The 26,273-nt window shown below is 42.5% G+C and overlaps 1 protein-coding gene across 1 annotated transcript; it reads left to right on the forward strand.

Moving 5' to 3' along the window:
* On the forward strand, positions 1 to 25,364 carry pdgfrl (platelet-derived growth factor receptor-like). The gene is made up of 7 exons (XM_078221594.1): positions 1 to 215; positions 1,983 to 2,304; positions 11,850 to 12,001; positions 16,490 to 16,783; positions 21,581 to 21,720; positions 23,434 to 23,640; positions 23,763 to 25,364. The coding sequence occupies exons 1-6, from the start codon at positions 158 to 160 to the stop codon at positions 23,623 to 23,625; spliced, it is 1,158 nt and encodes a 385-aa protein (XP_078077720.1). The 5' UTR covers positions 1 to 157; the 3' UTR covers positions 23,626 to 23,640; positions 23,763 to 25,364.
* Positions 25,365 to 26,273: the final 909 nt, after the last annotated feature.

Consider the following 26,273-nt stretch of genomic DNA (forward strand, 5'->3'; position numbering starts at 1 on the left):
GAACAAAATCCCAGACAACCATTTCCAGACTGTGGGCTTTTAACAACAGTGAAGTTCTCCGGAGGCAGCGTGCTAATCAAAGTTAGCAGCTCCGAAAGAAATACATATTTAATATAGAATTTCCATCCCGCTATCCGCTGCTGGGAAAAGTTGGACAATGAAGTTGTGTGTCATTTTGTTGTTCGTCTTTTTCAGTGAATTACTTCTCCAGATGGGTAAGTTTCAGCCCAGGAAAGGTGCTGACGTGTTTAATTTTTACTTTAAACTCTCTCGGAATGTATTTTTTTGTCAGAACTTCCTCGCAATTGATTTAAATGTGATAATTAGGCTATGAGCTCCAATTTCTCGTATTAAATCAATGTTATTTAATGAACATTCTTCAAGTGCGTTTGTGTTCTTTTGTGTGTGTTTGAAGTCCGAGATCAATTCTGCCAAAACATTTCTAAGTGTTATCCCCAGCGAGAAACCCGGTGAGATTCCCGCTGCCTGGTTTGGGGTGGTTCAGTTTGCAATTCAACCACATTTCAATTTTTTTGGAGCTTGGGGAGATTCTCATTGAATTCTCCCACACTTAGAATTTTTTTTGAGTGAGGACCTAAACACACTGGAAAAGGATCACAAAGTTAAGTTGAAGGTTCCCCCCTCCCACCCCAGACATGGGGAATACCCCCAACCTTTGTCCCCAGAAGGGCAATCTCCCCCATCTCTAAATGGCCAGGTCCTTAACCCCACCCACACCCCACCCCCACATCAGCCAGAATATTTTTAAAAATAGGTTACCCCATTCTTAAAGTTGCGAAGCCAATGTGTGGGACCAGGGAAGCCCTTAATCCATCTCCTTGCTTGCTCCAAAAATAATTCAAATTGAATCCAATTCATGATCCCCACAAGGGAGACAAACAAGATCCAAGCTGACAAGAAATGGCATTGCACCTGATCTTAGACTTGATCTGACTCTTGAAAACTCCCTCACACGAGCCTGTTCACTAAAGTTGAAGTTGGTGGAATTGATGACATATTATTGACCTGGTTCAGAAACTGGCTGAACAGAGGTTTAGGTATCTCAGTGAGTTTGCTTGTCGAAGAAAATGCACTATTCTTGCACAAGACAGCAAGGAGGAGTGAGTACAAACACAATGGAAAGTTTCAGTGTTCTCTAGACCGGTAGCAACCTGCAATCCTTTTATGCCAGCCATCTAACTGTTATATCTTGGTGGTAAGAAGAATTGTTTTAATAGTTGATGGGGGTAAATGTTCGTAGGTGCTCAAAGCCTAGGAACATAAATTATCATTAGTGATGTGGAAGGTAAACACTTCTTTTTAAAATTGTCATTTATTAATCTAGTTTGTATGCAAAATCAATGTAATGAAACAACTTTCATTAGTATTACACTTTTTTGATTGATTATCGATAATACTGAAGCATTCAGGTAGAGCGGTTAGCACTGCTGCCTCACAGTGCAAGGTATCTGGGTTTGATTCCCGGCTTGGGTCATTGTCTCCCTGTGTCTGTGTGTTTGCTCCGGTTTCCTTCCACAATCCAAAAAATGTGCTGGTTAGGTGCATTGGCCATGCTAACTTCTCCTTCAGTGTACCCGAACAGGTGCCGCTGGAGTGTGGCGATTATGGGATTTTCACAGTAACTTCATTGCAGTGTTAATGTAAGCCTACTTGTGACACAAACTTTTACCTTACTCATTTGTAGGTTAGGTGGATTAGCCAGCGTAAATATGCGGGGTTATGGGGATAGAGCACAGGGTGGTTGGGGGCAGAGGGGTAGCGGGGATGGGTGGAGGCCCTGTGTACGATGCTCTTTTGGAGAGTCAGTGCAGACTCAATGGGCCGAATGGCCTCCTTCTGCACTAGAGGGATTCTATGGTTCATCAGTATTCACTGATTTCTGGAACTGTGGCTTACTCTTGCAACAACTGTAGTAAGATGTTGTGGCTCTGACTTGCTTATGTTCAATATTTTCTTTCTAGGTGATTGCCAAAAGAAAGTGAAAAGGATCACACAACAGAATGAGAAAAGTAAACAAAAAGCAGTTGGACAGAATAAAATCAGAGCAATACATAAGAAAATTAAGCTCAAAGTTCCAAAACTGAGAAAGGAAAGATTGTTCCTGGATAAAGACCTAAAGCCGACTTTCATCATGACGCAGGTTTTGAATAAAGGCCGTTTCCAGAAACCAGCAGAGACATTGAACACAGCCACAGGCCAATCTATTGAACTGCGCTGTAAAGGGAATAACATTGGCTGGGCTTACCCGCCTTACCTCAACAACTTAAACAACTCCAGGCTCAGGTAAAAGGCAAACCACCGTGCGGGTGGAAATCTGAAATTTAATTAGAAAATGTTGGAAATATCCAGCAGGTCTGGCAGCATCAGTGGAAACAGAAATACAGTTAATGTTTAAGGTGTGTGACCTCCTGTCAGAATGAAAAATTGCAGACATAAAACATTGCACTGGATTTGACCAGCCCTCTGGAGATAGACTGGGAGGCTGGAGGACTGGCAATGGAAGGTAGCGAGAGGACAGCTTGACATCTTCTCATTGTCATAGCATATTCCCAGTGGCATCCATTTGGTGGCCAATTGTGCCCAATTAAAGGCCACATCATATCCTCACCATTATTTTACCAGCACCGGGGACATCACCACTGTGCTATCTCCAATAGAGGGTGCACCCATACCACTGATTGCCGTGGCCTTTCTGCTAACATATCCTGCGGCTGTAACATTAGCCACCTCTGATTGGACCAGCAGCTCTGAGACAGACTGTCTTCCTCTGTGGTATGGCGGTCCCAGTAACGGCCTCTTAATTGGCCACTGCCAGTAAAATTCCACCCAGTGAACAGGCAACAGAACTTCAAACCTGGTGAGAAACCTCAATCCAGTAACTATGCACAGATATTACCACATCTTCTGGCTATTCCCAGCATTTTCTGTTTTTATGTTCTTTTCCAGTACTGCTGAGGGAACAGAAGTGGATCCCCACAACTCACCAAGCTATCTGGTAAACCACCCCTGTGGTCAGAGCACAGCCCCACCCCAGTGTGCTCTTGATGCCTTCTCCAGCCGAAGATCTCCTTCCCAGCACCCACTTCTACATGGCTTTAACGACCCATGATCTTCCCAGGGCCTGCTGCAATCTTCTCAACCATCGTCATAATTCCTTTAAACCTACCCATACTTTCTCTGCACACTATCCCATGATCCTCTCCACACTCCCCCATGTTCTTATCCATCCCACCATGTCAACACCTCCACCCAACCTACCCCACTCCTCTTAACTGGCCAGCTGAGGCAGGGAAACAGATTCCAAAAATAACAATCTAGTCCTGCCATTAAATTTAGCAGGACCTGAGGGATGTCAATAGTCCTGGTACTTGAAATGTTAGTCTATCATCATATGTGCATTGCAATTAGTTGAAGTGAAATTGAATATGTCAGCTGTAAGGATTTTAAAAATATATTTTTATTGCAGTTTCTCAATTTTTACAAATAATGCAACACATCCTCAAAATTGATACAGTACAGCTTGAAGCAATACTTTTCACTGTGTACTAATACGTGACAATAATAAATCACATCAAATCAGATCATTTCGCCATATATAAATATAGAAAAAGACAGGAGGAAACCAACACAGTTAGTTCAGCTTGTTCAGTATACCTTGTGCTTCCATTTATTCAAAATTATATAGAGAGGACAAGTAACAAGATGGGGAAAAGAGGATAAAGCCCTGGAAACATGGCAATGTGGTGCACACCCTCATGTATGGTATATTAGTCATGATGTGGAGATGCCGGCATTGGACTGGGGTTAAAGTCCAACAGGTTTATTTGGTAGCAAATACCATTAGCTTCCGGAGCGCTGCTCCTTCGTCAGATGGAGTGGAAATCTGCTCTCAAACAGTGTTGATATGCGCGATCTTCTTGGAGATCCTCTCCACTTGGAGCCGGCAGTTTGCGGTGTCGATGGTAGTCAATTTGTTTGAGAGCACATTTGCACTCGATCTGACGAAGGAGCTGTGCTCCGAAAGCTAATGTTATTTGCTACCAAATAAACCTGTTGGACTTTAACCTGGTGTTGTTAAAACTCTTACTGGTATATTAGTGGCAGTGCTACATAGCTTATGGAAAGCCTTGTAGGAGTAAGCCAAACATTATGGAACCTGTATATTTGAAATAGGTGCCCCCAAACTTCCAGAATGCATCTGATTTGGATCAGAGTACATAGGTTAGGAATTCCATTGGGATACATTCCATAATAATTTAATGCCAATTCTGAACAGAAGGGGATTTATCCCTAATCCAGGATCAAAGGATATTCCTCTGTGCTGCAAATGATATTGTACAGCCTTTTCTCAATGGCATCAATTATCTTGTGGTCTAGGAGCCCCGGAATCAAGTACAAAGAATCAAACTCTAATGCTGGATCAAATATCTTCTCAAGCTCCTTAATTATGCCTAACCGGTAGGATTTAATTTTGACGCAGGGCCAGACAGTGTGTCGCATCAATTTGTACATTTGGTAACAAAATCAAGTGAATAATTTGGGGGGACATAGACATTCATTATCAAAATGTGTTCGCCGTGCAGCAGCCCCTTAACAATCACATACCTCCCCCCTCCCCTCCTTATGCTTCACATAGTTCTCCAGTCTAAAAGGCACATTCTTACTAACTGAAACCCAACCTCTCGGCTGCTAGTCGCGAATGAGGCATAAATCACCTGCCCCACTCAGTCCTGCTTCAATTTCAGGTGCTCCTTGTCATTTAGATGAATATCCTGTAACAAAGCTTTCTCCTGTTTAAGGAAAGACAAAATCTTTTTTCTTTCAATAGCATGAAATTCATTCCAGAAGCAAAGTTTCAAAGTAGCTACTGTCATTGCTTATTCAGCCAAAGAGAATATAGGATATTGACACAAAGAAAATGGCTTACCCACCAAAGATCTTCCTGCCCTGTTGAGGAGTGCACCAAAACATACTTCCCACATCTCCAGAAGTGCCAGTGACACATTATAAAGTATTTTTCCAGGACATGAGACCTGCAAGTATCCTTGCAGGAACCAATTAATGATCATTTAGTCCCAGAATAAAAAAGAATAAAACCATTAGCTCTAAAGGGGGTTTTCCTCACCAAATGAGAGGCTCTGTAGGGCTATATCTACAGACTTTCCGTAATTTTGCCAAGGAGTCTATCTCATCAAAAAACAGACAAGATATGCCATGGAAAGGGCAAGTAGCGAATGCCTTTTCTGCATTCTAACCCCTCCTATTAAGACCTAAGCCATTTATTCAACTTATTTATGAAGGGTAGGAAGGATAACCCGGGAAATTATAGGCCGGTGAGCTTGACGTCCGTGGTCGGGAAGTTGTTGGAGAGGATTCTTAGAGATAGGATGTATGTGCATTTAGAAAGGAATAAACTCATCAACGATAGTCAGCATGGTTTTGTGAGAGGGAGGTCATGCCTCACTAACCTGGTGGAGTTTTTTGAAGAAGTGACTAGAATGGTTGATGAGGGAAGGGCCGTGGATGTTGTCTATATGGACTTTAGTAAAGCGTTTGACAAAGTCCCTCATGGTAGGTTGGTGCAAAAGGTTGGATCTCATGGGATAAAGCGGGAGGTGGCTAGATGGGTGGAGAACATAGAACATAGAACGCCACAGCACAAACAGGCCCTTCGGCCCACAAGTTGCGCTGATCATATCCCTACCTCTAGGCCTATCTATAGCCCTCAATCCCATTAAATCCCATGTACTCATCCAGAAGTCTCTTAAAAGACCCCAACGAGTTTGCCTCCACCACCACCGACGTCAGCTGATTCCACTCACCCACCACCCTCTGAGTGAAAAACTTACCCCTGACATCTCCTCTGTACCTACCCCCCAGCACCTTAAACCTGTGTCCTCTCGTAGCAACCATTTCAGCCCTTGGAAATAGCCTCTGAGAGTCTACCCTATCCAGACCTCTCAACATCTTGTAAACCTCTATCAGGTCACCTCTCATCCTTCGTCTCTCCAGGGAGAAGAGACCAAGCTCCCTCAACCTATCCTCATAAGGCATGCCCCCCAATCCAGGCAACATCCTTGTAAATCTCCTCTGCACCCTTTCAATGGCTTCAACATCTTTCCTATAATGAGGTGACCAGAACTGCGCGCAGTACTCCAAGTGGGGTCTAACCAGGGTCCTATAAAGCTGCAGCATTATCTCCCGACTCCTAAACTCAATCCCTCGATTAATGAAGGCCAGTACGCCGTACGCCTTCTTGACCGCATCCTCCACCTGCGAGGCCGATTTAAGAGTCCTATGGATCCGGACCCCAAGGCCCTTCTGATCCTCTACACTGCTAAGAAAGGTACCCTTCATATTATACTGCTGCTTCATCCCATTGGATCTGCCAAAATGGATCACTACACACTTATCCGGGTTGAAGTCCATCTGCCACTTCTCCGCCCAGTCTTGCATTCTATCTATGTCTCGCTGCAACTTCTGACATCCCTCCAAACTATCCACAACACCACCTACCTTGGTGTCGTCAGCAAACTTACCAACCCATCCCTCCACTTCCTCATCCAGGTCATTTATGAAAATGACAAACAGCAAGGGTCCCAGAACAGATCCCTGGGGCACTCCACTGGTCACTGACCTCCATGCAGAGAAAGACCCCTCCACAGCCACTCTCTGCCTTCTGCAGGCAAGCCAGTTCTGGATCCACAAGGCAACAGCCCCTTGGATCCCATGCCCTCTCACTTTCTCAAGAAGTCTTGCATGGGGGACCTTATCGAACGCCTTGCTGAAGTCCATATAGACCACATCCACCGCTCTTCCTTCGTCAATGTGTTTGGTCACATTTTCAAAGAACTCAACCAGGCTCGTAAGGCACGACCTGCCCTTGACAAAGCCGTGCTGACTACTTTTGATCATACTAAACTTCTCTAGATGATCATAAATCCTGTCTCTCAGGATCCTCTCCATCAACTTACCAACCACTGAGGTTAGACTCACCGGTCGGTAATTTCCCGGGCTGTCCCTGTTCCCTTTCTTGAATATAGGGACCACATCTGCAATCCTCCAATCCTCCGGAACCTCTCCCGTCTCCATCGACGATGCAAAGATCATCGCCAAAGGCTCCGCAATCTCCTCCCTCGCCTCCCACAGTAACCTGGGATACATCCCATCCGGTCCCGGCGACTTACCAACCTTGATGCCATTCAATAGTTCCAACACATCCTCTTTCTTTATGTCCACATGCTCGATCCTTTCTGTCCACCGCAAACCAGCAGTACAACCACCCAGATCCCTTTCCACCGTGAATACCGAGGTAAAGTATTCATGAAGCACCTCCGCCATTTCTAACGGTTCCGCACAAACTTTTCCCCCTTCACCTTTTAAGGGTCCTATGCCTTCACATCTCATCCTTTTACTCTTGACATATTTGTAGAAAGCCTTGGGATTCTCCTTAATCTTACCCGCCAAGGTCTTCTCATGACCCCTTCTCGCTCTCCTAATTTCCTTCTTAAGCTCCTTCCTACATCCCGTATACTCCTCTAAATCCTTAACACCTCCTAGCTCTCTGAACCTTCTGTACGCCTCTCTTTTCTTATTCACCAGGTTCATCACAACCTTCGTGCACCACGGTTCCCGTACCCTACCAACACCCCCCTGTCTCATCGGAACGTTGTCATGCAGAGCTCCAGACAAACATTCCTTGAAAATCCTCCACTTTCCTTCGGTACTTTTCCCCAAGAATGCCTCCTTCCAATTTACCCGTCTAATTTCCTCCCTGATGACACTGTATTTCCCTTTACTCCAGAGAAACACTTTCCTAGCCTGCCTGATCCTATCTCTTTCCAATGCTATCGTGAAGGAGATGGCTTGGTCACAGAAGACAGAGGGTGGTAGTGGAAGGATCTTTTCCCGGCTGGATGCCTGTGACTAGTGGTGTTCCGCAGGGCTCCGTATTGGGACCTCTGCTGTTTGTGATTTATATAAACGATCTGGAAGAAGGTGTAACTGGGGTGATCAGTACGTTTGCGGACGACACGAAAATGGCTGGACTTGCAGATAGTGAGGAACATTGTCAGAGGCTACAGAAGGATATAGATAGGCTGGAAATTTGGACAAAGAAATGGCAGATGGAGTTCAATCCTGATAAATGCGAAGTGATGCATTTTGGTAGAACTAACGTAGGGGGGAGCTATACGCTAAATGGCAGAACCATAAAGGGTGTAGATACGCAGAGGGACCTGGGTGTGCAAGTCCACAGATCCTTGAAGGTGACGTCACAGGTGGAGAAAGTAGTGAAGAAGGCATATGGCATGCTTGCCTTTATAGGACGGGGCATAGAGTATAAAAGTTGGGGTCTGATGTTGCGGTTGTATAGAACGTTGGTTCGGCCGCATTTGGAATACTGCACCCAGTTCTGGTCGCCACACTACCGGAAGGACGTGGAGGCTTTAGAGAGAGTGCAGAGGAGGTTTACCAGGATGCTGCCTGGTATGGAAGGGCTTAGTTATGAGGAGAGATTGGGTAAACTGGGGTTGTTCTCACTGGAAAGACGGAGGATGAGGGGTGACCTAATAGAGGTGTATAAAATTATGAAAGGCATAGATAGGGTGAACAGTGGGAAGCTTTTTCCCAGGTCAGTGGTGACGTTCACGAGGGGTCATAGGTTCAAGGTGAGGGGGGGGGGATTAACACGGATATCAGAAGGACATATTTTACACAGAGGGTGGTGGGGGCCTGGAATGCACTGCCGGGCAAGGTGGTGGAGGCGGACACACTGGGAACGTTTAAGACTTATCTAGATAGCCACATGAACGGAGTGGGAATGGAGGGATACAAAAGAATGGTCTAGTTTGGACCAGGGAGTGGCGTGGGCTTGGAGGGCTGAAGGGCCTGTTCCTGTGCTGTATTGTTCTTTATTCTCTTTGTAACTCCTGAAGTGGTTGTACTCATATTTATCACGATCAGATCAAAGGGGACCATAAAACATATACCACCATTATAAGCGTACAGATGAAAGGAAGCAGAGTATTTTTACACAGCCCTAGTGTTGTGCAATCTGCACAATAGATTCCTTAACTAGAAAGAGCATGCTGAGGAATGTTTTCCATTAAGGATAAATGGAACTCCCTGCCAATCTTAAAGTAGTGCTCACTTACTAGATCACCCCTTTCAGAATGATAAATGTTAACACGGAATCAGGAAAGAGTTAGAATGACAAAAGGTAGAATCTGGATTTTAAAGTGAACTGCAGTCTGCTACTCCAAATTATTGCCTTCCATGAAGTTCACAAAAGCAACGCCTTTAGCCGGATTGTCGAAAGTCTTCAAAACTTTTGCGCCTCTGTTGTATCGCTGCTGAGAAATCTTGAGTGAAGTAGACCTTTGCTCCATCATAGAACAAGCCCCATTACATCCAGCTACCTCCAATATCTCTGGCAATCCTTGAAGTTATGAAAACAAATTATGGGCCGGGGTCATTGATTGATATGATGCACCCTTTCTAACTTGACACATAGGGCCCGATTTTACCATTTGCATTCTAAGTGCTAAATCTGGGCGCAATTGGAAATCTGTTCTCAGGCGCCCCCATACACTCAGTCCGAAAAAGAAATCGCGGGTCTGAATTGCGCTGTGGGCGGGGCTTATCGCGCCTGAAACGATTGGAGCTTTGAACCGCGCATGCGCAGTGAGAAATAAAAATTTGAAAATCACGCCGCTGTCACATCGCTCCTGGGCCACAAAAAGTGGATACCCCCACCCCTACAACATAACTTTCCCCCTTATCCACCCACCTTCCCCGCTACCCAGACCGATCGCGACCCTCTGCCCCCTTCGCCCCCACCAATCGCCCGCAGAATGGCAGCTGTCCCGTCCCTCCGTCCCCACCAGACAAAGATCTGACCTCCCTCCACCCCCCTCCCACCAGAGATACTCTGACCCGCCTCCCTCCTCCCTCCCCGACCACCGCTCTGAGTCAGAGAGCCGCTGGAAGCTCTGAACTGACCTCTTCAGAAGCTGGAGCGTCCGAAACAGACCTTTGCCAAGCATGTCTGTTTCACGCCGAATCTGGATGCGCGAACTCGATGGTAAAGGGGGAAATGTTGATAAAGCTGGGCGGGCAGCCCATTAATTCAATTTAAACGCATGCAAATGCATTTAAATCGCTGTTGCGCCCATTTCGGGCGCGAATCGGATCACGGCCATTTTCAGGCCTTGGTAAAGTGGGCATCTGTGTGGACGCGGGCGTGGATCGCGTTAATGGCCTCACGCCTGACTTTACCACGTTTTCGGGCGCGACGCAATGGTAAAATCGGGCCCGTAGATGGCTACATAGTTGATGTTTTGATGTTTTGTGAATAGTTTAGAGAATGTTTCATTGATGCTCATCTAAGTTGAATGTCTCTGGTGGGCTATCTTTAAACAACCTGACTCCATTCTAATGGCTTTGGAATTCAAAGTTATGCAAACATTTGGTCATCTTGAAGCTGGTGCTTTGTCATTTGAAATGATGTTGTTCAGTCTCTTTGTTTTGTCTCAACTTGAAAAGCTTGCAACAAGGTTGGAGTGGCCAGCAGAGACTGGGGCCTTTCTACTGCAAAGCAGATTAATGGGTAAAGCCCATGAGGTTTATTGCCTACTGTCTGACAATAGTTTGTCATACTATGGGATGACCAAAAATGACACACTGAATGAGTATGAATTAGTACTGGAAACTTTCAGAGACATTTTAAATAGAGATTGAAACGGTTAAGCAACTTGTTTTTGACTGATGGATAATAGTGTTTAAAGTAGATTTACGTATAAAAGCTCACAGATGTGATTCTCCTCAAACAGTTCAAAAATTTGCTGCTCCTTTCCCCAAATGTGGAGATGCCTTTCCCCAAAGATCCATGTGGAAGAGCAGAGGGTCCCCCAAAAGGGAAAATGACTCATTTTCTATGCCAGGCACCTGGGAAAGAGATGACCATCCTCAGGGATATCAAGTGTCTACAAACATTACTTGTAGCAGAGGTTGCCGAGATGCCAACCAAAAACAGAACAAATACCATGGTATTAGTAAAAAGGCTTGCTGGCAAAAGAGGCTGGGCAGAGCCAGAAGAAAACAAAGGTGCTGGGATAAAAGCAGCAGAGGTTTAAAGGAATGTATCAGAGGTATGGTTGGCAGGAACCTACTTTAGCGATTTAGATAGGGACAAGGAAAGTCAATGGGCACTCCTCCTCCTCAGCCATCCTGCACACTTGTGCCCTGCCTGTTGTTTGACCATCCCTATGCCCTTAACTTTGTTTCTATTCAAATAATCAACTAATGCCCTCCTGAATATCTCAATTAAACCTGCCGCCATCAGACTTCCAGGTAGTGCATTCCAGACCTGAACTATTCGTTGTGTGAAAGTTTTTCTCACATCACATTTACTTCTTTTGCAAATCATTTTAAATGTGTGTGCATATGTGTGCATTCTTAAATTCACATGAGTGAGAGTAGGATCATTTTCATTATTTATTTAAATTGGGTGTTAGGTACAATAAATCCCATCTCCTTTTCTTTTAAAATTTACCAGAAAACTATCTGTGTGCATCTTTTTACAGTCACAGCAAGTAAACAGTTAAACATTTACGAAATTGGCAAGTGAATCCTTTAAAAAACATTTGTCGCAGTCCAATAAGGAGTGGGAAAAGTGCAGAGTCATTCTACCACTTCTCACCTGAATATAATAAGATGTTTAGTATAAATTATGCAAAGCCTTTTCTCTGATATATTAATAGCACGAAAAAAGACACTGTTTTAAAAAACCTACTGTCACATAATAATGATAGCTCTCTTTTTCTCAGCATTATACAGCACCAAAAATACAGCCAGCTAATACTTACAAACACAAAAGCTGCAGACACTGGAGAATACAGCTGCTGGGTGATACTCTGTGATGGGCCGGAGTGCAACAAAGATGACCTGAGAACGGGCAAAACATATATCTTTGTGGCAGGTAACTTATTCTTCTTGAAGCTTGTGTTTTAGAAATTAAAAGATTTTTAAGTTATAGTCATAAATTATTATTCAGTTGATTAACAAAAGAAATGGTTTTAAAGTATAAACGATAACTGGGTGGCTGCGCACATGACTGTGTTATGGAGATCTTGGTGTTACAGTTCACTCAGGGAGCTCACATTGTTGTGGAAATATGCACTTCTACATTCTTTTGTAGTCTGGAGCTATGGATAATGATGTAGAGGCTCTGATTTTCCTTCAATTATACAGCTGACCTGGAATCTCAGCAATCTCACTGCCTGCTATTAGTCTATATTCAGATGACTTGCAGGTTGATACCCAACTTGTTTATGAGGATGATCCTTGTTTTTGAATCTGTATTGGGATGTGTTTTCTTACCAGGTTTCTCCCCTACCCTCTTCTCCTCTCCAAAAGACATGCTGGGGTGTGTTCTATGAATGTTAGCCAAATGTTGGTATCTTGCCTATGTAACTATTATAAAATCTAGTACAGCAAGGAAGGACTTATTCAACCCATCGGGTCATGTGAACCTTGACAGAGCTGGCAGGTTATTTTTATTCATGTACGTGATGTGAGCTTCACTGATGTGATGTGAGGTCAGCATTTATTACCCATCTCTAATTGCCCTTGAGGAGGTGACAGTGAGTTGTCTTGTTGAGCCACTGCAGTCAGCAGTGGGAATTGTATCCAATTTTTCTTTTTCTATCTCAAGGTGCCAAGGCCAATTGTAGTTTAAAATTCCACTGACTATGAGAGATTAACAAGTGATCATTTTAATGTTTGCTCTTGTTTCTATGTTCAATACAGTTAATTCATACATTTCCTTGCTGCGAGATCATCATTTATGCCCTTTAAGTTCTGGGTTAGCAGATCTGGGTTTAATTAAATTTTCACCCTCATCTTACGGTACTACCTTTAAGCAGGCCTCATTCCGTCAGTGATCCAGAAGCTATCTCTCAGATTTCCTGCTCCTGCAGAGATCCCTTGCTTTTCTAACTTCACAGATCTGAGTTAATCTGAACATTTTGCAGTTTTGTTTTAAGTATATCTTTACACCCACACACACTGTATTTAACCTATTAGGAAATAGTGAGGGGAAAAGGTGGGAGGATTCTGAAGCTGATTATCAGCCCATTGAACTGCGTTATGAATGCTCCTTCCATGGCCAACGGTGGGGGTGGAGCCTAAGCACACTAGTGAAGCCGGCTTCAAACTGCTCGGGGCACCATTACACAAGGCGCCCCAATCTCTCAGTGAACTGGGAGACCTCCTCCCAACCTCCTCCCCATCAACCAACTCCCTCTTCCCATCTCCACGGGCAACCGACCCCCCCCCCTCCCCCATCATTGGCAGCATGTTCTCCCTCTCACACCAACATGGGCCGCCAGCGACGGGGCATCAGGACCCTCCCGAAAAGTCCCCTGGCGGAACCCTACGCCCCCCCTCCCCCCCGGAGGCCTTCCCCCTTGCATAGCTTCCCCTTGCAGAGCCCCCCTTTGTAGAGCTCCACCCTTTGCAGAGCCACCCCCTTGCAGAGCTCCTCCTTGCAGAGCCTCCCCTTGCAAAGCCCCTCCTGCCTCCCCCCACCATGGCCCACCCTGAACAGCACCCCCCATTGCAGAGCTCCACCCTTGCCAAACACCAACCCAAGCAGCTAAAACATCCAGGTTCCTCACATGGCATAGGCCTCCCTTTGCTGTGAGTAAATAGTGGTAGGGGTGAAATGATGCTCCCCTTAACTGGTCTTTAATTAGCCATTTCAGTGCCTCAATTAGCCCAACGGCAGTCGAGCGTTCAATGTCTTCACTGTCCCCCATAAAATTCCATATATGTTATGGATGGGCAGGTAGAGAGTGGAAGGCCATTCACTGAATTTTACGACCCCCACCCCCCGCCAACTCACCTTTGAATGTGCCGGGGGTTGTGCAAAACCAACCGTCCTCCAGTTGTAGATATGCTAATATTGACTATCCTACAAAATTAGCGTCACCTTCAAATTTAGAAATTGTGTTTTTTCAAAGTCCAAATCATTATGTAAATTGTCACCTTCTGTCACTCCAACTAACTACCTTTAACTCCCACTCTCTGCTTTCTGTCCTGAGGCCAGCTAGCAACCCATTGTACACTTGACCCTGACTCCGCATTCTCAGACCTTATTAAATACCAAATAGGCACTTATCAAAGTCCTTTCGAAAATCTAGTTATGATATCTGCGGAACTATCATTGTCTACTCTCTTTGTTACCTCCTCAGAAAATTCAATAGGCTTGGTGAAGAAGGATTTTCCCACTTGAGATCCGTGCTGATCATTCATTATTATATCCTTCATTCCTAATTCTAATTCTTCTATCCTCTCCTTAAGGAAATTCCATTCTTTTTCCTACCACTTATGTTTAACTGGTTGCTCTATAATTCAATGTACTGTCCCCCTTCATAAATATAAGAATTACATTAGCTATCTGCCATTTCTCTAGCACTACATCTTCTTCTAATTAATTATTAAGAATGGGTAGTAATGAACCTGTGACCTCTTCTGTGGATTATTTTAAATTCCATGGTTGCAGTCCATCTGTAGCAGGGGTGTTATTCTCTCTGAGTTTGATTAATTGAATAAATACATCCTCTTTTTACTTTAAATGCACTTATCTCATTTGTCTTCTCATCATTCATTGTCATAGCTATCTTTTTTCTATTTTTATTGATTTGCCTTTTGAACTAGCTTGTTTTACGTTTCTTGCTAATTTAATTTCAAAGTTCCTCGCTGCCGTCCTAATTTTTTAAAAATTTCTGTCTTCATCACTTTGTATTCTCTCGAATCATGCTCTCCTGTGCTGACTGCTCTCACTGTTTCTGTTGTTGTTGTTAATTGACAGTCAGAGCATCCAAAAAAAACATTTAAAACAGTCGTGATGCTCTGGCCAGGTTAATGGACACAGGAAAAAACAGGGTGTATTAAACATGTGCGATGCTGGTCTTACTTCCATCGAAATTGATAAAGTGGCGGAACCACTGAACCTGTCATTCCTTAAAACATGTCACTTAAAAGGTAAAATCAGCTTCATAGAATCCCTACAGTGCAGAAGGAGGACACTTGGTCCATCGAGTCTGCACATTCTCTCCGAAAGCGCATCTTACCCAGGCCCACCCCACTGCCCTATCCCCATAACTTCATGCATTTACCATGGCCAATCCACCTAACCTGCACATCTTTGGACTGTGGGAGGAAACCGGAGTACCCGGAGGAAACCCATGCAGACACGGGGAGAATGTGCAAACGCCACACAGTCACCTGAGGCCGGAATTGAACCCGGGTTCCTGGCATGGTGAGGCAGCAGTGCTAACCACTGTGCCACCGTGCCGCCCTTATATTGATACTCTTATCTCCTAAATGTTTTTCTATTTTACTTCTAATCAGTAACAGCACTAATTCTCCAGTTTGATTCAGGAGCCAAAACCTTTAAGATCCTGAGGGGTAATGACAGGGTGGATGTGGAGCGGATGCTTCCTCTTGTCAGAGAATCGAGAACTAGGGTCACTGTTAAAAAAATAAGGGGTCACTCATTTAAGACAAAGCTGAGGAGAATTTTCTTCTCTCAGAGGATCACAGAATCCTTACAGTGCAGAATGAGGCCATTCGGCCCATCAAGTCTGCAGCGACAACAATCCCACCCAGGCCCTATCCCCGCAACCCCACTAATCCCTCTAACCTATGCATCCCGGGACACTAAGGGGCAATTTATCATGTCCAATCAACCTAACCCACACATCTTTGGACTGTGGGAGGAAACCAGAGCACCCAGAGGAAACCCACGCAGACACGGGGAGAATGTGCAAACTCCACACAGACAGTGACCCAAGCCAGGAATTGAACCTGGGTCCCTAGAGCTGTGCGGCAGCAGTGCTTGCCACTGTGCTGCCCCAAGTAACTCCGCTCCACATTCACCCTGTCAAGGTCGTGACTTTCTGGCAAGGTAATGGAAGCAGAAACTTTAAATATTTTTAAAGGAGAGCTGGATAGATTCTTGATTAACAAGGGGGTGAAAGGTTATTGGGGTAAACGGGAATGTGTAATCCATCTGAATATGGAGGTTACAATCCAATCAGCTATGATCTTACTGAATGGCAGAGCAGGCCCAATGGGCTGAGTGGCCTACTCCTGATCTTAATTTATATGTTTGCATATGAGCGATATTAGATTCTAGTCTTGCTGAGGCACCTACACATGCTAACCTCTGCTCTAAGCCTGAGCTCTCTAAGGGATGTTTAGACATATGTTCAGTACATAACCAAGATACAAAACTTTTTGCTGCATTTTTCTCATTTTCCCTTTTTGGGATTTAAAAACTGCCATTTTAACTGGATGTTCATCTTATGTTAGGACTTAGGGCAATTAGAACAGGCAATAAGGTCAATTAATTTTACATCTTTCACTGAAATCAATTTGTTTCTGTTTATTTGGTTCCCAGATCCAACTGAATTATTTGTGCCATCAACCAATTACTTTGATATTATCTACCTTCGATCTGATGCACCTTCAATCATCCCTTGTCGCTTGAGCACACCTTCAGCCAATGTCACACTGCATCGAGAAATCCCCCCTCAAGAACTACCTGTTGATGGATCACTTATTAGTTATGACGCAAAACAAGGATTCATTATTCAGCAGCCTAAGCTCGAGCAGAAAGGGGTTGTGTACTGCATGGCAAATCTACAGGGAACTCCACAGATATCAAGCAATTACCTTCTTTTGTACACTGAAGGTAATATTAAATATATCTTACTGTAAATAGATAAAGCATTCATTTAGCATATTGGTACCTTAATCTCTGTTGAAATATTCCTTAATTGTCTAAAAACAGAAAAATATTAATACAGATTCCAAATCTAAGAATATGGTCAAGAGATTCCTATTTATTGTCCTAATTAAATTGAAAATGTTGAATAACTTGCTTTTTCTCTTATGATACGGAAGTGTACCTGATAAGCTTTCAGAAACATTGCACTTGACTGATGTGTGGGAGAGAAGATCAGAGAATCATGTGTGCTGTGGTCTGCACCCGGTTCTCCCATTTGTGCTCTGTAAAGTAAGACTCTGTGCCTCGGACAGAGGGAGTAATTTAAACAGTTCCTTCCCTACCCTGAGTCTGGTAAAATTAAAACCCCATATTTATATCTTATTTCCTTTTGGCTTTGTGCGATGAATTCAAATGGGACAGGGAGATATGTAATCTGTTGTTGCACTTTGAGCAATATGGCCAATTAACTCATGGAAGTTCCCTTCTCAGTGGCCATGGTGCATTATCACTCCTTAGCTTCTTCTCTCTAATCTTTGAGATGTTAATTGCATGATTGTCCTCCAAAACCTTTTCTCTGTTCTTCACTTCAGTGGGTCTGTTCTTGCTTGGTTCCACTCTTTACTGAACCAGAGCATCTCCTATAATGGCTTCTCTTCCTAGTCCTTGCACTGTACCTCCCAGGATGAATCCTTGATCTCCCCTTCTTCCTCATCTGCATGCTGCCCCTTGATGACATCATCCAAAGCCATGCAATTAGTATCCATATCCAGACAGATTACACCTGACTCTACCACTTCACAATTCTCTTAACTCCCCTACTGCCTTTGTGATGTTAGATTGCTTGGCCAACATTCAATCTTGGATGAGCTATAATTTCATCCAGCCAAACATTGAGAAGACTGAAACCATTGTCTTTGGCCCTGGCAAAAACTCCATACTTTTCCCACCAACTCCATTTGCTTCCCTTATTTTGGTGCTCTGTTCAATCCTTTTATTTTTTCTTGGGATATGGGGATCACTGACAATGAATGTTGTCCAACCCTAATGATCCTTGAACTGAGTAGCTTGCTAGGCAATTTCAGAGGGGAGTTAAGAATCAACCACATTGCTATGGGTCTAGATTTACATGTAGGCCAGACCAGGTAGGGATGGCAGATTTCCTTCCCGAAAGGAATTTGTGAATGAGATGGGTTTGCACAACACTCAAGTGTTACAATTACTGAGACTAGCTTTCAATTCCATATTTATTAATTGAATTTAAATTCCTGGACATCTGGATTACTAATCCAGTGACATTGCCACTACACCACTATCTCCCCATTTCCCCTCCCTACGTTCTGACCCCCTATCTTCTCCCTCACCTACATCAGTCACTGTTTCATCCCATTTGCTGCTGAACCTTCATTCATGTGTTTGTCACCCCCAGACTTAATTCCTCCCATTATCTGTGCTCCATAAACTTCAGATCATCAAAATCTCAGTTGCCAACATCTTATCCTTGCTCATTATACCCACCTTTCTTGTCTAATTGGCTCCCAGTTCTCCAGCATCTCAGATTTAAAATTCTCAGCCTTGTGTTCAAATCCCTCCATAATTTCACAAATCACGTTCCTTCTCCTTCTGCTTTGCAAACCTTCACTTTGAACTCTTCATTGTTCAGATTCTGGCCTCTTATGCATCCCTCTTCCTTTCTCCCCACAATCAGAAATCACACATTCACTAAAATACTAAACAGAAGAAGTCATACATTTATTGGCCTTGAGCTGAAGTTTCAGTCCCTGGATTTTCTTCCTTAAGCCCCTTCACCTCTTCATGTCCCTCTCCTCCTTCAAGAACTTCTGCTTTGACTAAGTTCATCTCCCCGACCAACGAGATTCTTCTTTTTTTGGTTCAGTGTTTTCTTTCCCAATGCCTCTCTGAAGCACGGTACTGTAAGCTTCTTACTGTGCTTACCCCAGTCCAACGCCTGCATCTCCACATCATCTCTGAAGCACCCCAGGATGCTTTCCTATGTTGTAAGTTTCACATAAATGTTAGTTGGTGTTGATTATAGCATTCACGTTGTAAGATTCTAGAATGACAAAGAAGCAAGGTTTATTTTTCAAAATAAAAACAAAATGCTGGAAAAACTCCATAAGTCTGGCAGCAGTGGTGGAGAGAGAAACAAAGTTAACTTTTTGAATCCAATATGACTCTTCTTTGGAATTTCCAACACATTTCCCAAACAACCTTTCAGTGTAACTGAAACCCAGAGATCACTTTTTAAGATTCAAGTAAAATAGCTTCAATGAAACGTACCAATAAACCCTTCCAAGCACAGCTTTTATTGGCCCCTTACAGGATAGAGACAGAAGATGTCCACCTCACCAACCTTGCCTGGATTTGAACCCAGGGTCCAAAGGTGAGAGGTCAGTGCAATGCCCAGCACTTGTTAGACAATGTCATTTCCTGCCGTATTATCCATGCACACCTCAGAGAATCAAAATAATATGATCAAGTGTGAGAAGTACATTATGTCTTTTGGAAAATTACAAATCTGCCTGCATTAGAACATGAGCCAGATATTTAGGCAAAAGTTTGAATAATTGAGAAAACAAGACCTTACACTTATATGTGTGTATATCTTGGAATTCAGATGTTGTGTTGCCCCAAGTCTTAACTTTTGGGAAAGCAAAAGTAGAAATGCAAAATATGGTAGTGTAACTTCCAAGTTAATTGGCAATCCATCACAATATCCATCAGTTGTGCTTGAGACTCAATCCTTTATAGTACATATCTATCAAACACAGAAATCTGTTAAGTGATTTATCAATAAATTTGTATCATGACGCTCACCAAGACTTTAATTTCTGTATTCATTTTCCACTCATGCATTAATTGTATAACCAAAGCCAGGAACTTGGGGTGGCACCGTGGCACAGTGGTTAGCACTGCTGCCTCACAGCGCCAGGGACCCGGGTTCAATTCCCGGCTTGGGTTACAATCTGTGTGGAGTTTGTGCATTCTCCCCATGTCTGTGTGAGTTTCCTCGCACGGTCCAAAGACATGTGAGTTAGGTGGATTGGCCGTGCTAAATTGCCTCTTAGTGTCAAGGGGACTCGCTAGGTTAAATCAATTGGGTTATGGGGATAGGGGCTAGGTGGGATTGTGGTCTGTGCAGACTTGATGGGCCGAATGGCCTCCTTCTGCACTGTAGGATTCTAAGAACTTGAAACAGTGATACTTTGTTTTTTTAAAAATGGCATAAATTGTCAATCCGTTCAAATGAACAGAATCATCTCTTTTAAAGAATATGATGTACAGAATAAGGATTATATTTTTACATAACAACTGTGTCAAAATGGGGTGGCACGGTGGTTAGCACTGCTGCCCCACAGTGCCAGGGACAGGGGTTCAATTCCTGGCTTGGGCCACTGTCTGTGTGCACGTTCTCCCTGCATCTGCATCTGCGTGGGTTTCACTGGGGCTCTGGTTTCCTCCCACAGTCTGAAAGATGTGCTGGATAGGTGGATTGGCTATGCTGAATTCTCCCTCAGTGTACCTGAACAGGTGCAAGTGTGGCGACTGGGGGATTTTCACAGTAACTTCATTGTAGTGTTAATGTAAGCCTACTTGTGCCTAATAAATAAACTTTAAATTAAATTCTTTAAATCATCAGAAACTGTGATGTAACAAATCTGAAATGGTACAAGTTTGCATTGTTTGATATATGACCTCTTCCCCAGACCTAAATCTGAAGTATCACAAGATCTTTTCCTTTTCAAGTCAGGTCCAATGTTTGCTTAATCTGAAGTTTTTTTTAAAAGTACACCACTTCAATTCTAAGAGGCAATATAGTTGCATAATCACAGGTTTCATGCACTGGTATCATAAGGTACCAGCTAGTTCTCTGTTACAATTGTGATAATGGCATGCTGTACTCAGAGGAATCAGATATGAATCGAATACAAAGTGAGACTGTGCCTGAAACATTGTTACAATGGATTCATTTATGCTTAATGTCATTTTATTTATAGATATCTTGACAGACATTATAAAATGTAATTTAATGGTGAAGGGATGTGATACCCAATCTTATGACCTAGCCAAACCTATAAATGTATACTGTATACTGCAGAATTTTCCTGCCCCGCCCACCACAGGAATCATAGTGGGCGGGGGACAGACCATGCAAAGGTCTGTTGATCTTGGGCGGGATTTTCCGGTTTTGGGGCGAGCACGGCCGGAAAATCCCGCATACCCAAATTAGGAAATGGAAAGAAATCAGACAGGAGCACTTTCTGTGATCATTATACAGAGAACCACAATGACAAGGGTGTGCCTTGGACACATATCAGAGTTCATTGATCCCTCCTCTTCATCCACTATAGCATAATAGCATACCAATATACGCTGCTTAAAGCTCACAGGTGAGAAATTGTTACTTGGGTATGGTACTGTAGAGCGTCCAGTACATACAAAGCTTCATCCTAATATGAGTGAATATCTCCAGTGGAAAAGTGAATGAGGAAAAATCAATCAATATAACTTCCAAAAGCAATAATTGTAGCTCTACACTACAATGTGATTAATATCAAAGAACCTGAACATAACATTGCTGTGCAAATGGGTTTTGTATTATGGTCCAAAATAAGAACATTTTTCCTGTTTTGTCATTAAAGCTTCATCCAGGAATGAACTAATTTACTTTGTGAAATGTGACTCACATTTCAGGTAACCTGTCACTAACTGAGCCATGAACTATGTTTTATGTGTGTGCAGCTGTCAGTGGTCCTCCGTCCACAAGTATTGCTGCTTCATCAAATGCAGTAAGTTATGGTGATCAAGTCAATGTGACCTGCACAGTGGTGGGAGACCCAGACTTACAGGTGTTCTTCACTTGGAAATATCCAGGACAGCAAGTAATATGCTTTATTTGCTCAATTTCTAACTCATTTCATTTACTATTTATCAATGAGATTTTCATAGACTAGAATGGCGATGTATTTTTCTAAACCGTGATGTAATTGGTGAGAAAGTGAAGGGTTAGATTAATTCAGCATATTTACTGTTTATGATATGCCTATTATTAACACATTAATCTGTTAAATTCAACTAGTTGCAACATAGCTGGAGAAAATTCAGATCTTAAGTGCGTTTTCAAACTGAGAAAAAACCCACTTACATTCTAGTATCTTCAATGATTGCGGAATATTTAAGGTTATAGAACCTAATCCCTTCTGAAGTAATATGAATTCTGTGCCATACTGAAAATGTGTAGTTTTCAGTGAGCATGTCTTACAAAACATGTTTTAAAATCCCAGGGTACCATTTGGATTTGTCTAAATTAATTTTTTCATAAAAGTCCAATTTGTTTAAGGACATCGACAAAATTTTAAAAATAGAAACAGAGACAGTGGAGGCGGTAGCGATTACAGTAAAGTTCCACACACTCCTTCCTTTGCTTGTAGAATTCCTCCCTGAGCAGTCACCAAATATTGTAGTTGAATGCGGAACATTAGAAATATAAATAGAAATTGCCAAAAGTACTCAAGTAGGTCAGACAGTATTTGTGGAGAGAGAAATGGTTAACACTTCATGTTGATGACTTTTCATCTGAATAAATATTGTCATTATGTCATATTATCCTTGAATACGTGAGGGTCGCAGGAGCAAGGATTGCATCACTGCAGGAAATTTCAGATTTTCCTGTATTTCTCACCGTTATGCAGTGTTCTATCCTTAGTTTAAAACATAGCACAACATGAATTAAATGTGGGAAGAGAGGAGAGAAATGCCCATTTACTTTTATGCTAGCTGGATACTTTATTAGCTCAGATCAAACCAGAACATGACTTATTTTGCTGACTTGCTGAATGACATTCTCCACCCTGGTCCCAGCATACAACCTAGATAAATAGAGGTACATTTTCCAAGATAGTTTTCAGTTTTGTGACCTCTTTGCAGAAAACTGTGAGGATAAGGACAGTTCTTCATGAGCATACTAACTTAACATTTATTCTCTGTTTTCCTCTGACAGAGAGAGTTAGCTATAATATTTAACCTGATAGGATGTAGAATTCTGAAATTTTCACCTAAATTTCTCAGGAATGCTGAGTTTTCGTTTCCTCATCAAACCGAGTGCAGAGGAGAGATTGATTCAGAGATCTGCCTGATCTTTACAGTTCAGTTCAAGATGCTTACATATTTGACTTGACTGATATGACCCATTCTGGATAATGTATTTTGACATGATACAAATCTTAAATATGCTACCAAAGGAAGAAAACAAAGCTTGAGCATTGGTTTAACACAGACAGGAAAAGACAGCCAGTCTCACATATACAGACCACCCTCAGATTGTGACCTGCACAGCTCACTATCATATACTCCTGGTAGTCAGTGATGAAGGAGCAATAGTAGAAATATGCTTGTCCATTTAGTTGTGAAATGATACTTGGCACTGGGGGGGGAATGGAAGGAAAGTAGGGAAAGGTTCATTGTAGTGATTTTTAATGATGCATATTAAAGATGTACCGATGTGTTTTTAGGTTGTTCTTTTTTCCCACTACACCTGTCACTGTTGCTACTTTACAGAAATAAAGGCGGGTCTGATACTCGTTTTACTTTAACAGGATGAAAGGCCAGTGATTATCACAGGAAAAAGAAGGCTAATAGATCGGAACAATGGACACACTGTCAGACTGTCAAAGAGTATGCTATACATTGATGATGTTGAAACTATTGACATTGGTGATTACATCTGTACGGCTCGAAACTTAATAGGAGAAACTACAGTGGCCACACGACTATTTTTTCATTACTAAAGGAACCCATATCAGGTAATATTTCCCTCAGCAGAACATTCAAACCAACTTTAACAGTACATATGTGCGAGACAGTTTGGTACCCTATTTCTTAAATGAAGTTTTATGCTGAAAGTTTGTTTCTTCTTTCACTTCAGGACTTGAACCATTCCAGGAGCAGCATCCCAGTTTGAAAAATAAAATGGAGATAACCCAGATTACACTCATCATCAGCTCTATTTGTCAGCAGACAAAGTACTGGGATATCATTTATATTCGTTCACACTATTACATAAGTGACTCTGCACCAAAGACTTGTTATACACAGGAATTCCTAAGCTACATAACAGTATTTACTTATTTTGAAACAGGGCAGACTCTGTAACAACACAATGTTTATGTTTTCCCCGTGTTGAATACCAGACCAAAGAAGAAATTGAAGTGCTCTCTATCTGTTGGCTGCAAGTCAGATACAGTTGGACTGCGTCAAAGTAGTTTTGGATGCACAACACTGAAACCAGCATTAACTTGGCAATTGTAGTTGGTATGTATGGTATGGGAAAACAGGGTGCAGCTGGTTACCCCTGACCCCAGAGTGTTTGATGCTCGATTAAATGCTCTGTTCCATTTGACCGTTAAAATTTCACATCTGGCACACAGGATTCACGCAGGATGAAAAGAAGTCTAGATTGCATACATTTTGCCAATAAACCTTCAATCACTTTACCACCTGTCCAGAAAAGAAAAACACACATGGAAAAGCCACTGTACACTTCTAAAAAACCATCTAAAGTGGTTAATTTGATATTTTTGGGGCGAAAATGGTCACATTTAGAGAGAAGGTAATTACATACTGAAATAATTTAAATATCAGGATTGTATATGAAATCTGAGTTATAACCAAATTACAAATGTATAAATGATGTATGAATATGTAAAGCAATTTATAGCTTTTGCCAGGACTGTGGCTCTGCCTTGCACAGATTATTTTATGGTATTAAATGGAATTTGCTTGGAAGGCCCACTCCTCCAGTACTGTTCATATTTTCATTAAGAATTGCTTTTGTATGAATAGTGGAACATTATTTATGATGCTACAAACTAGCTTAAAGAGGAGCATATAACAAAAATGAATGGATGTTAGGCTGTGCAGACCTGGCTAACAATTATTTGACTGTTCATCTTGCTGAAGCCCATTAATCCTGGTACTAATGTTTCTTTTAATAAAAAAGGCCTCAGATAAATGAATAATCAAATAATTATAATTTGCACTCTGCAAAGAATGGCTTAGTTGTTAAATGCTAATGATAAGGTTGAGTAGTTGTCCTGTTGGTAATTGCTATTTTATGTGCTCGGTTCCGCTCTCTGTGACAACCATTCATTATTTCATTGCAAAACCTTTTTAAAGGTTTTTGACAGGAATTCCAAGCAACTTGATACCACATTAGTTTGTAACGTAACATTTTTAAATTTCTGTCAAGATGATCAGACATTATATTGGTAAATAATTTTAAAAATAAGAAACAATTTACATGGATAAGATGGGTATAGAGGGTTATGGACCAAATGCAGGCAATTGGGATTAGTTTAGGGGTTTTAAAAAAAAGGGCGGCATGGACAAGTTGGGCCGAAGGGCCTGTTTCCATTCTGTAAACCTCCATGACTCTATAATCCCCAGTTGATACTAAATAGCAGTGTTGACTATATGATTATATTATACAGATTTGTATTAAATTTCATAGTAAAAGAGCTACCAAGTTGAATTTATTCTCCATTTTTGGAGAGGACTTGCTATGGGTCTGCTCCTGCTCACACTATCCTCCTTGGGAGGAGTATCATTCTGAAAAGAACAGAAGGCAGCATCTTACTTTGAGGCACTCTCAATTTTCTGGTCATTTTAATTAAACAGACTTTGCTGGATGGGAGCACACATTTAATACTCGGCTGAGGTCGTCATCCACATTCACAATTCTCTGATTGTGCTCATTAATTATAACAATCAGAAAATTAGGAATCCTGCAAACTTGGGTACGCTCACTTCTGCACCTAATTCTCTGATCCACAGTTTCATTGAAGAAAACTGAATCTAAGTGCCTTGCGGCATTTTCTGATTTAAGGCACTTTATAAATGCAGATTATTGTTCACCCTCTAAGGGTTTCCTCCGGGTGCTCCGGTTTCCTCCCCCAGTCCAAAGATGTGCGGGTTAGGTGGATTGGCCATGCTAAATTGCCCCTTTGTGCCAGGGGGATCAGCTAGATTAAATGCGTGGGGTTATGGGGAGAGGGCCTGAGTGGGATCGTCGTTGATGCAGACTCGATGGCCTTCTTCTGCACAATAGGATTCTATGATTCTTGTTGACTACCATGCAGGAAATGCAGTCTGAAGTTTGCTGTACGCTGACAGTCCTCCAAGGTCTTATTAATTTCCAGTGTGGGACCCCCAGGCAGATTGTGTTAGGCAGGTTATTCAATCATCTTGGTGGGAATCATTACCCGCATGATCCTTAAATATGGATTAAAACAAATTGTCCAGCAATGCAGCCAGAAGATAGTCTTCAGGAGCTCAAATTGTGGCACTGTGAAGCCATTTGAAATGTCCCAGCCTGGCTGAGATCAGTGAGTGATTTAATGATTTAATGAGTCCATTATTAAAGAGGAAATAGCAGAGC

Source organism: Mustelus asterias, chromosome 1, assembly GCF_964213995.1.
Source record: "Mustelus asterias chromosome 1, sMusAst1.hap1.1, whole genome shotgun sequence".
Lineage (NCBI taxonomy): Eukaryota > Metazoa > Chordata > Chondrichthyes > Carcharhiniformes > Triakidae > Mustelus > Mustelus asterias.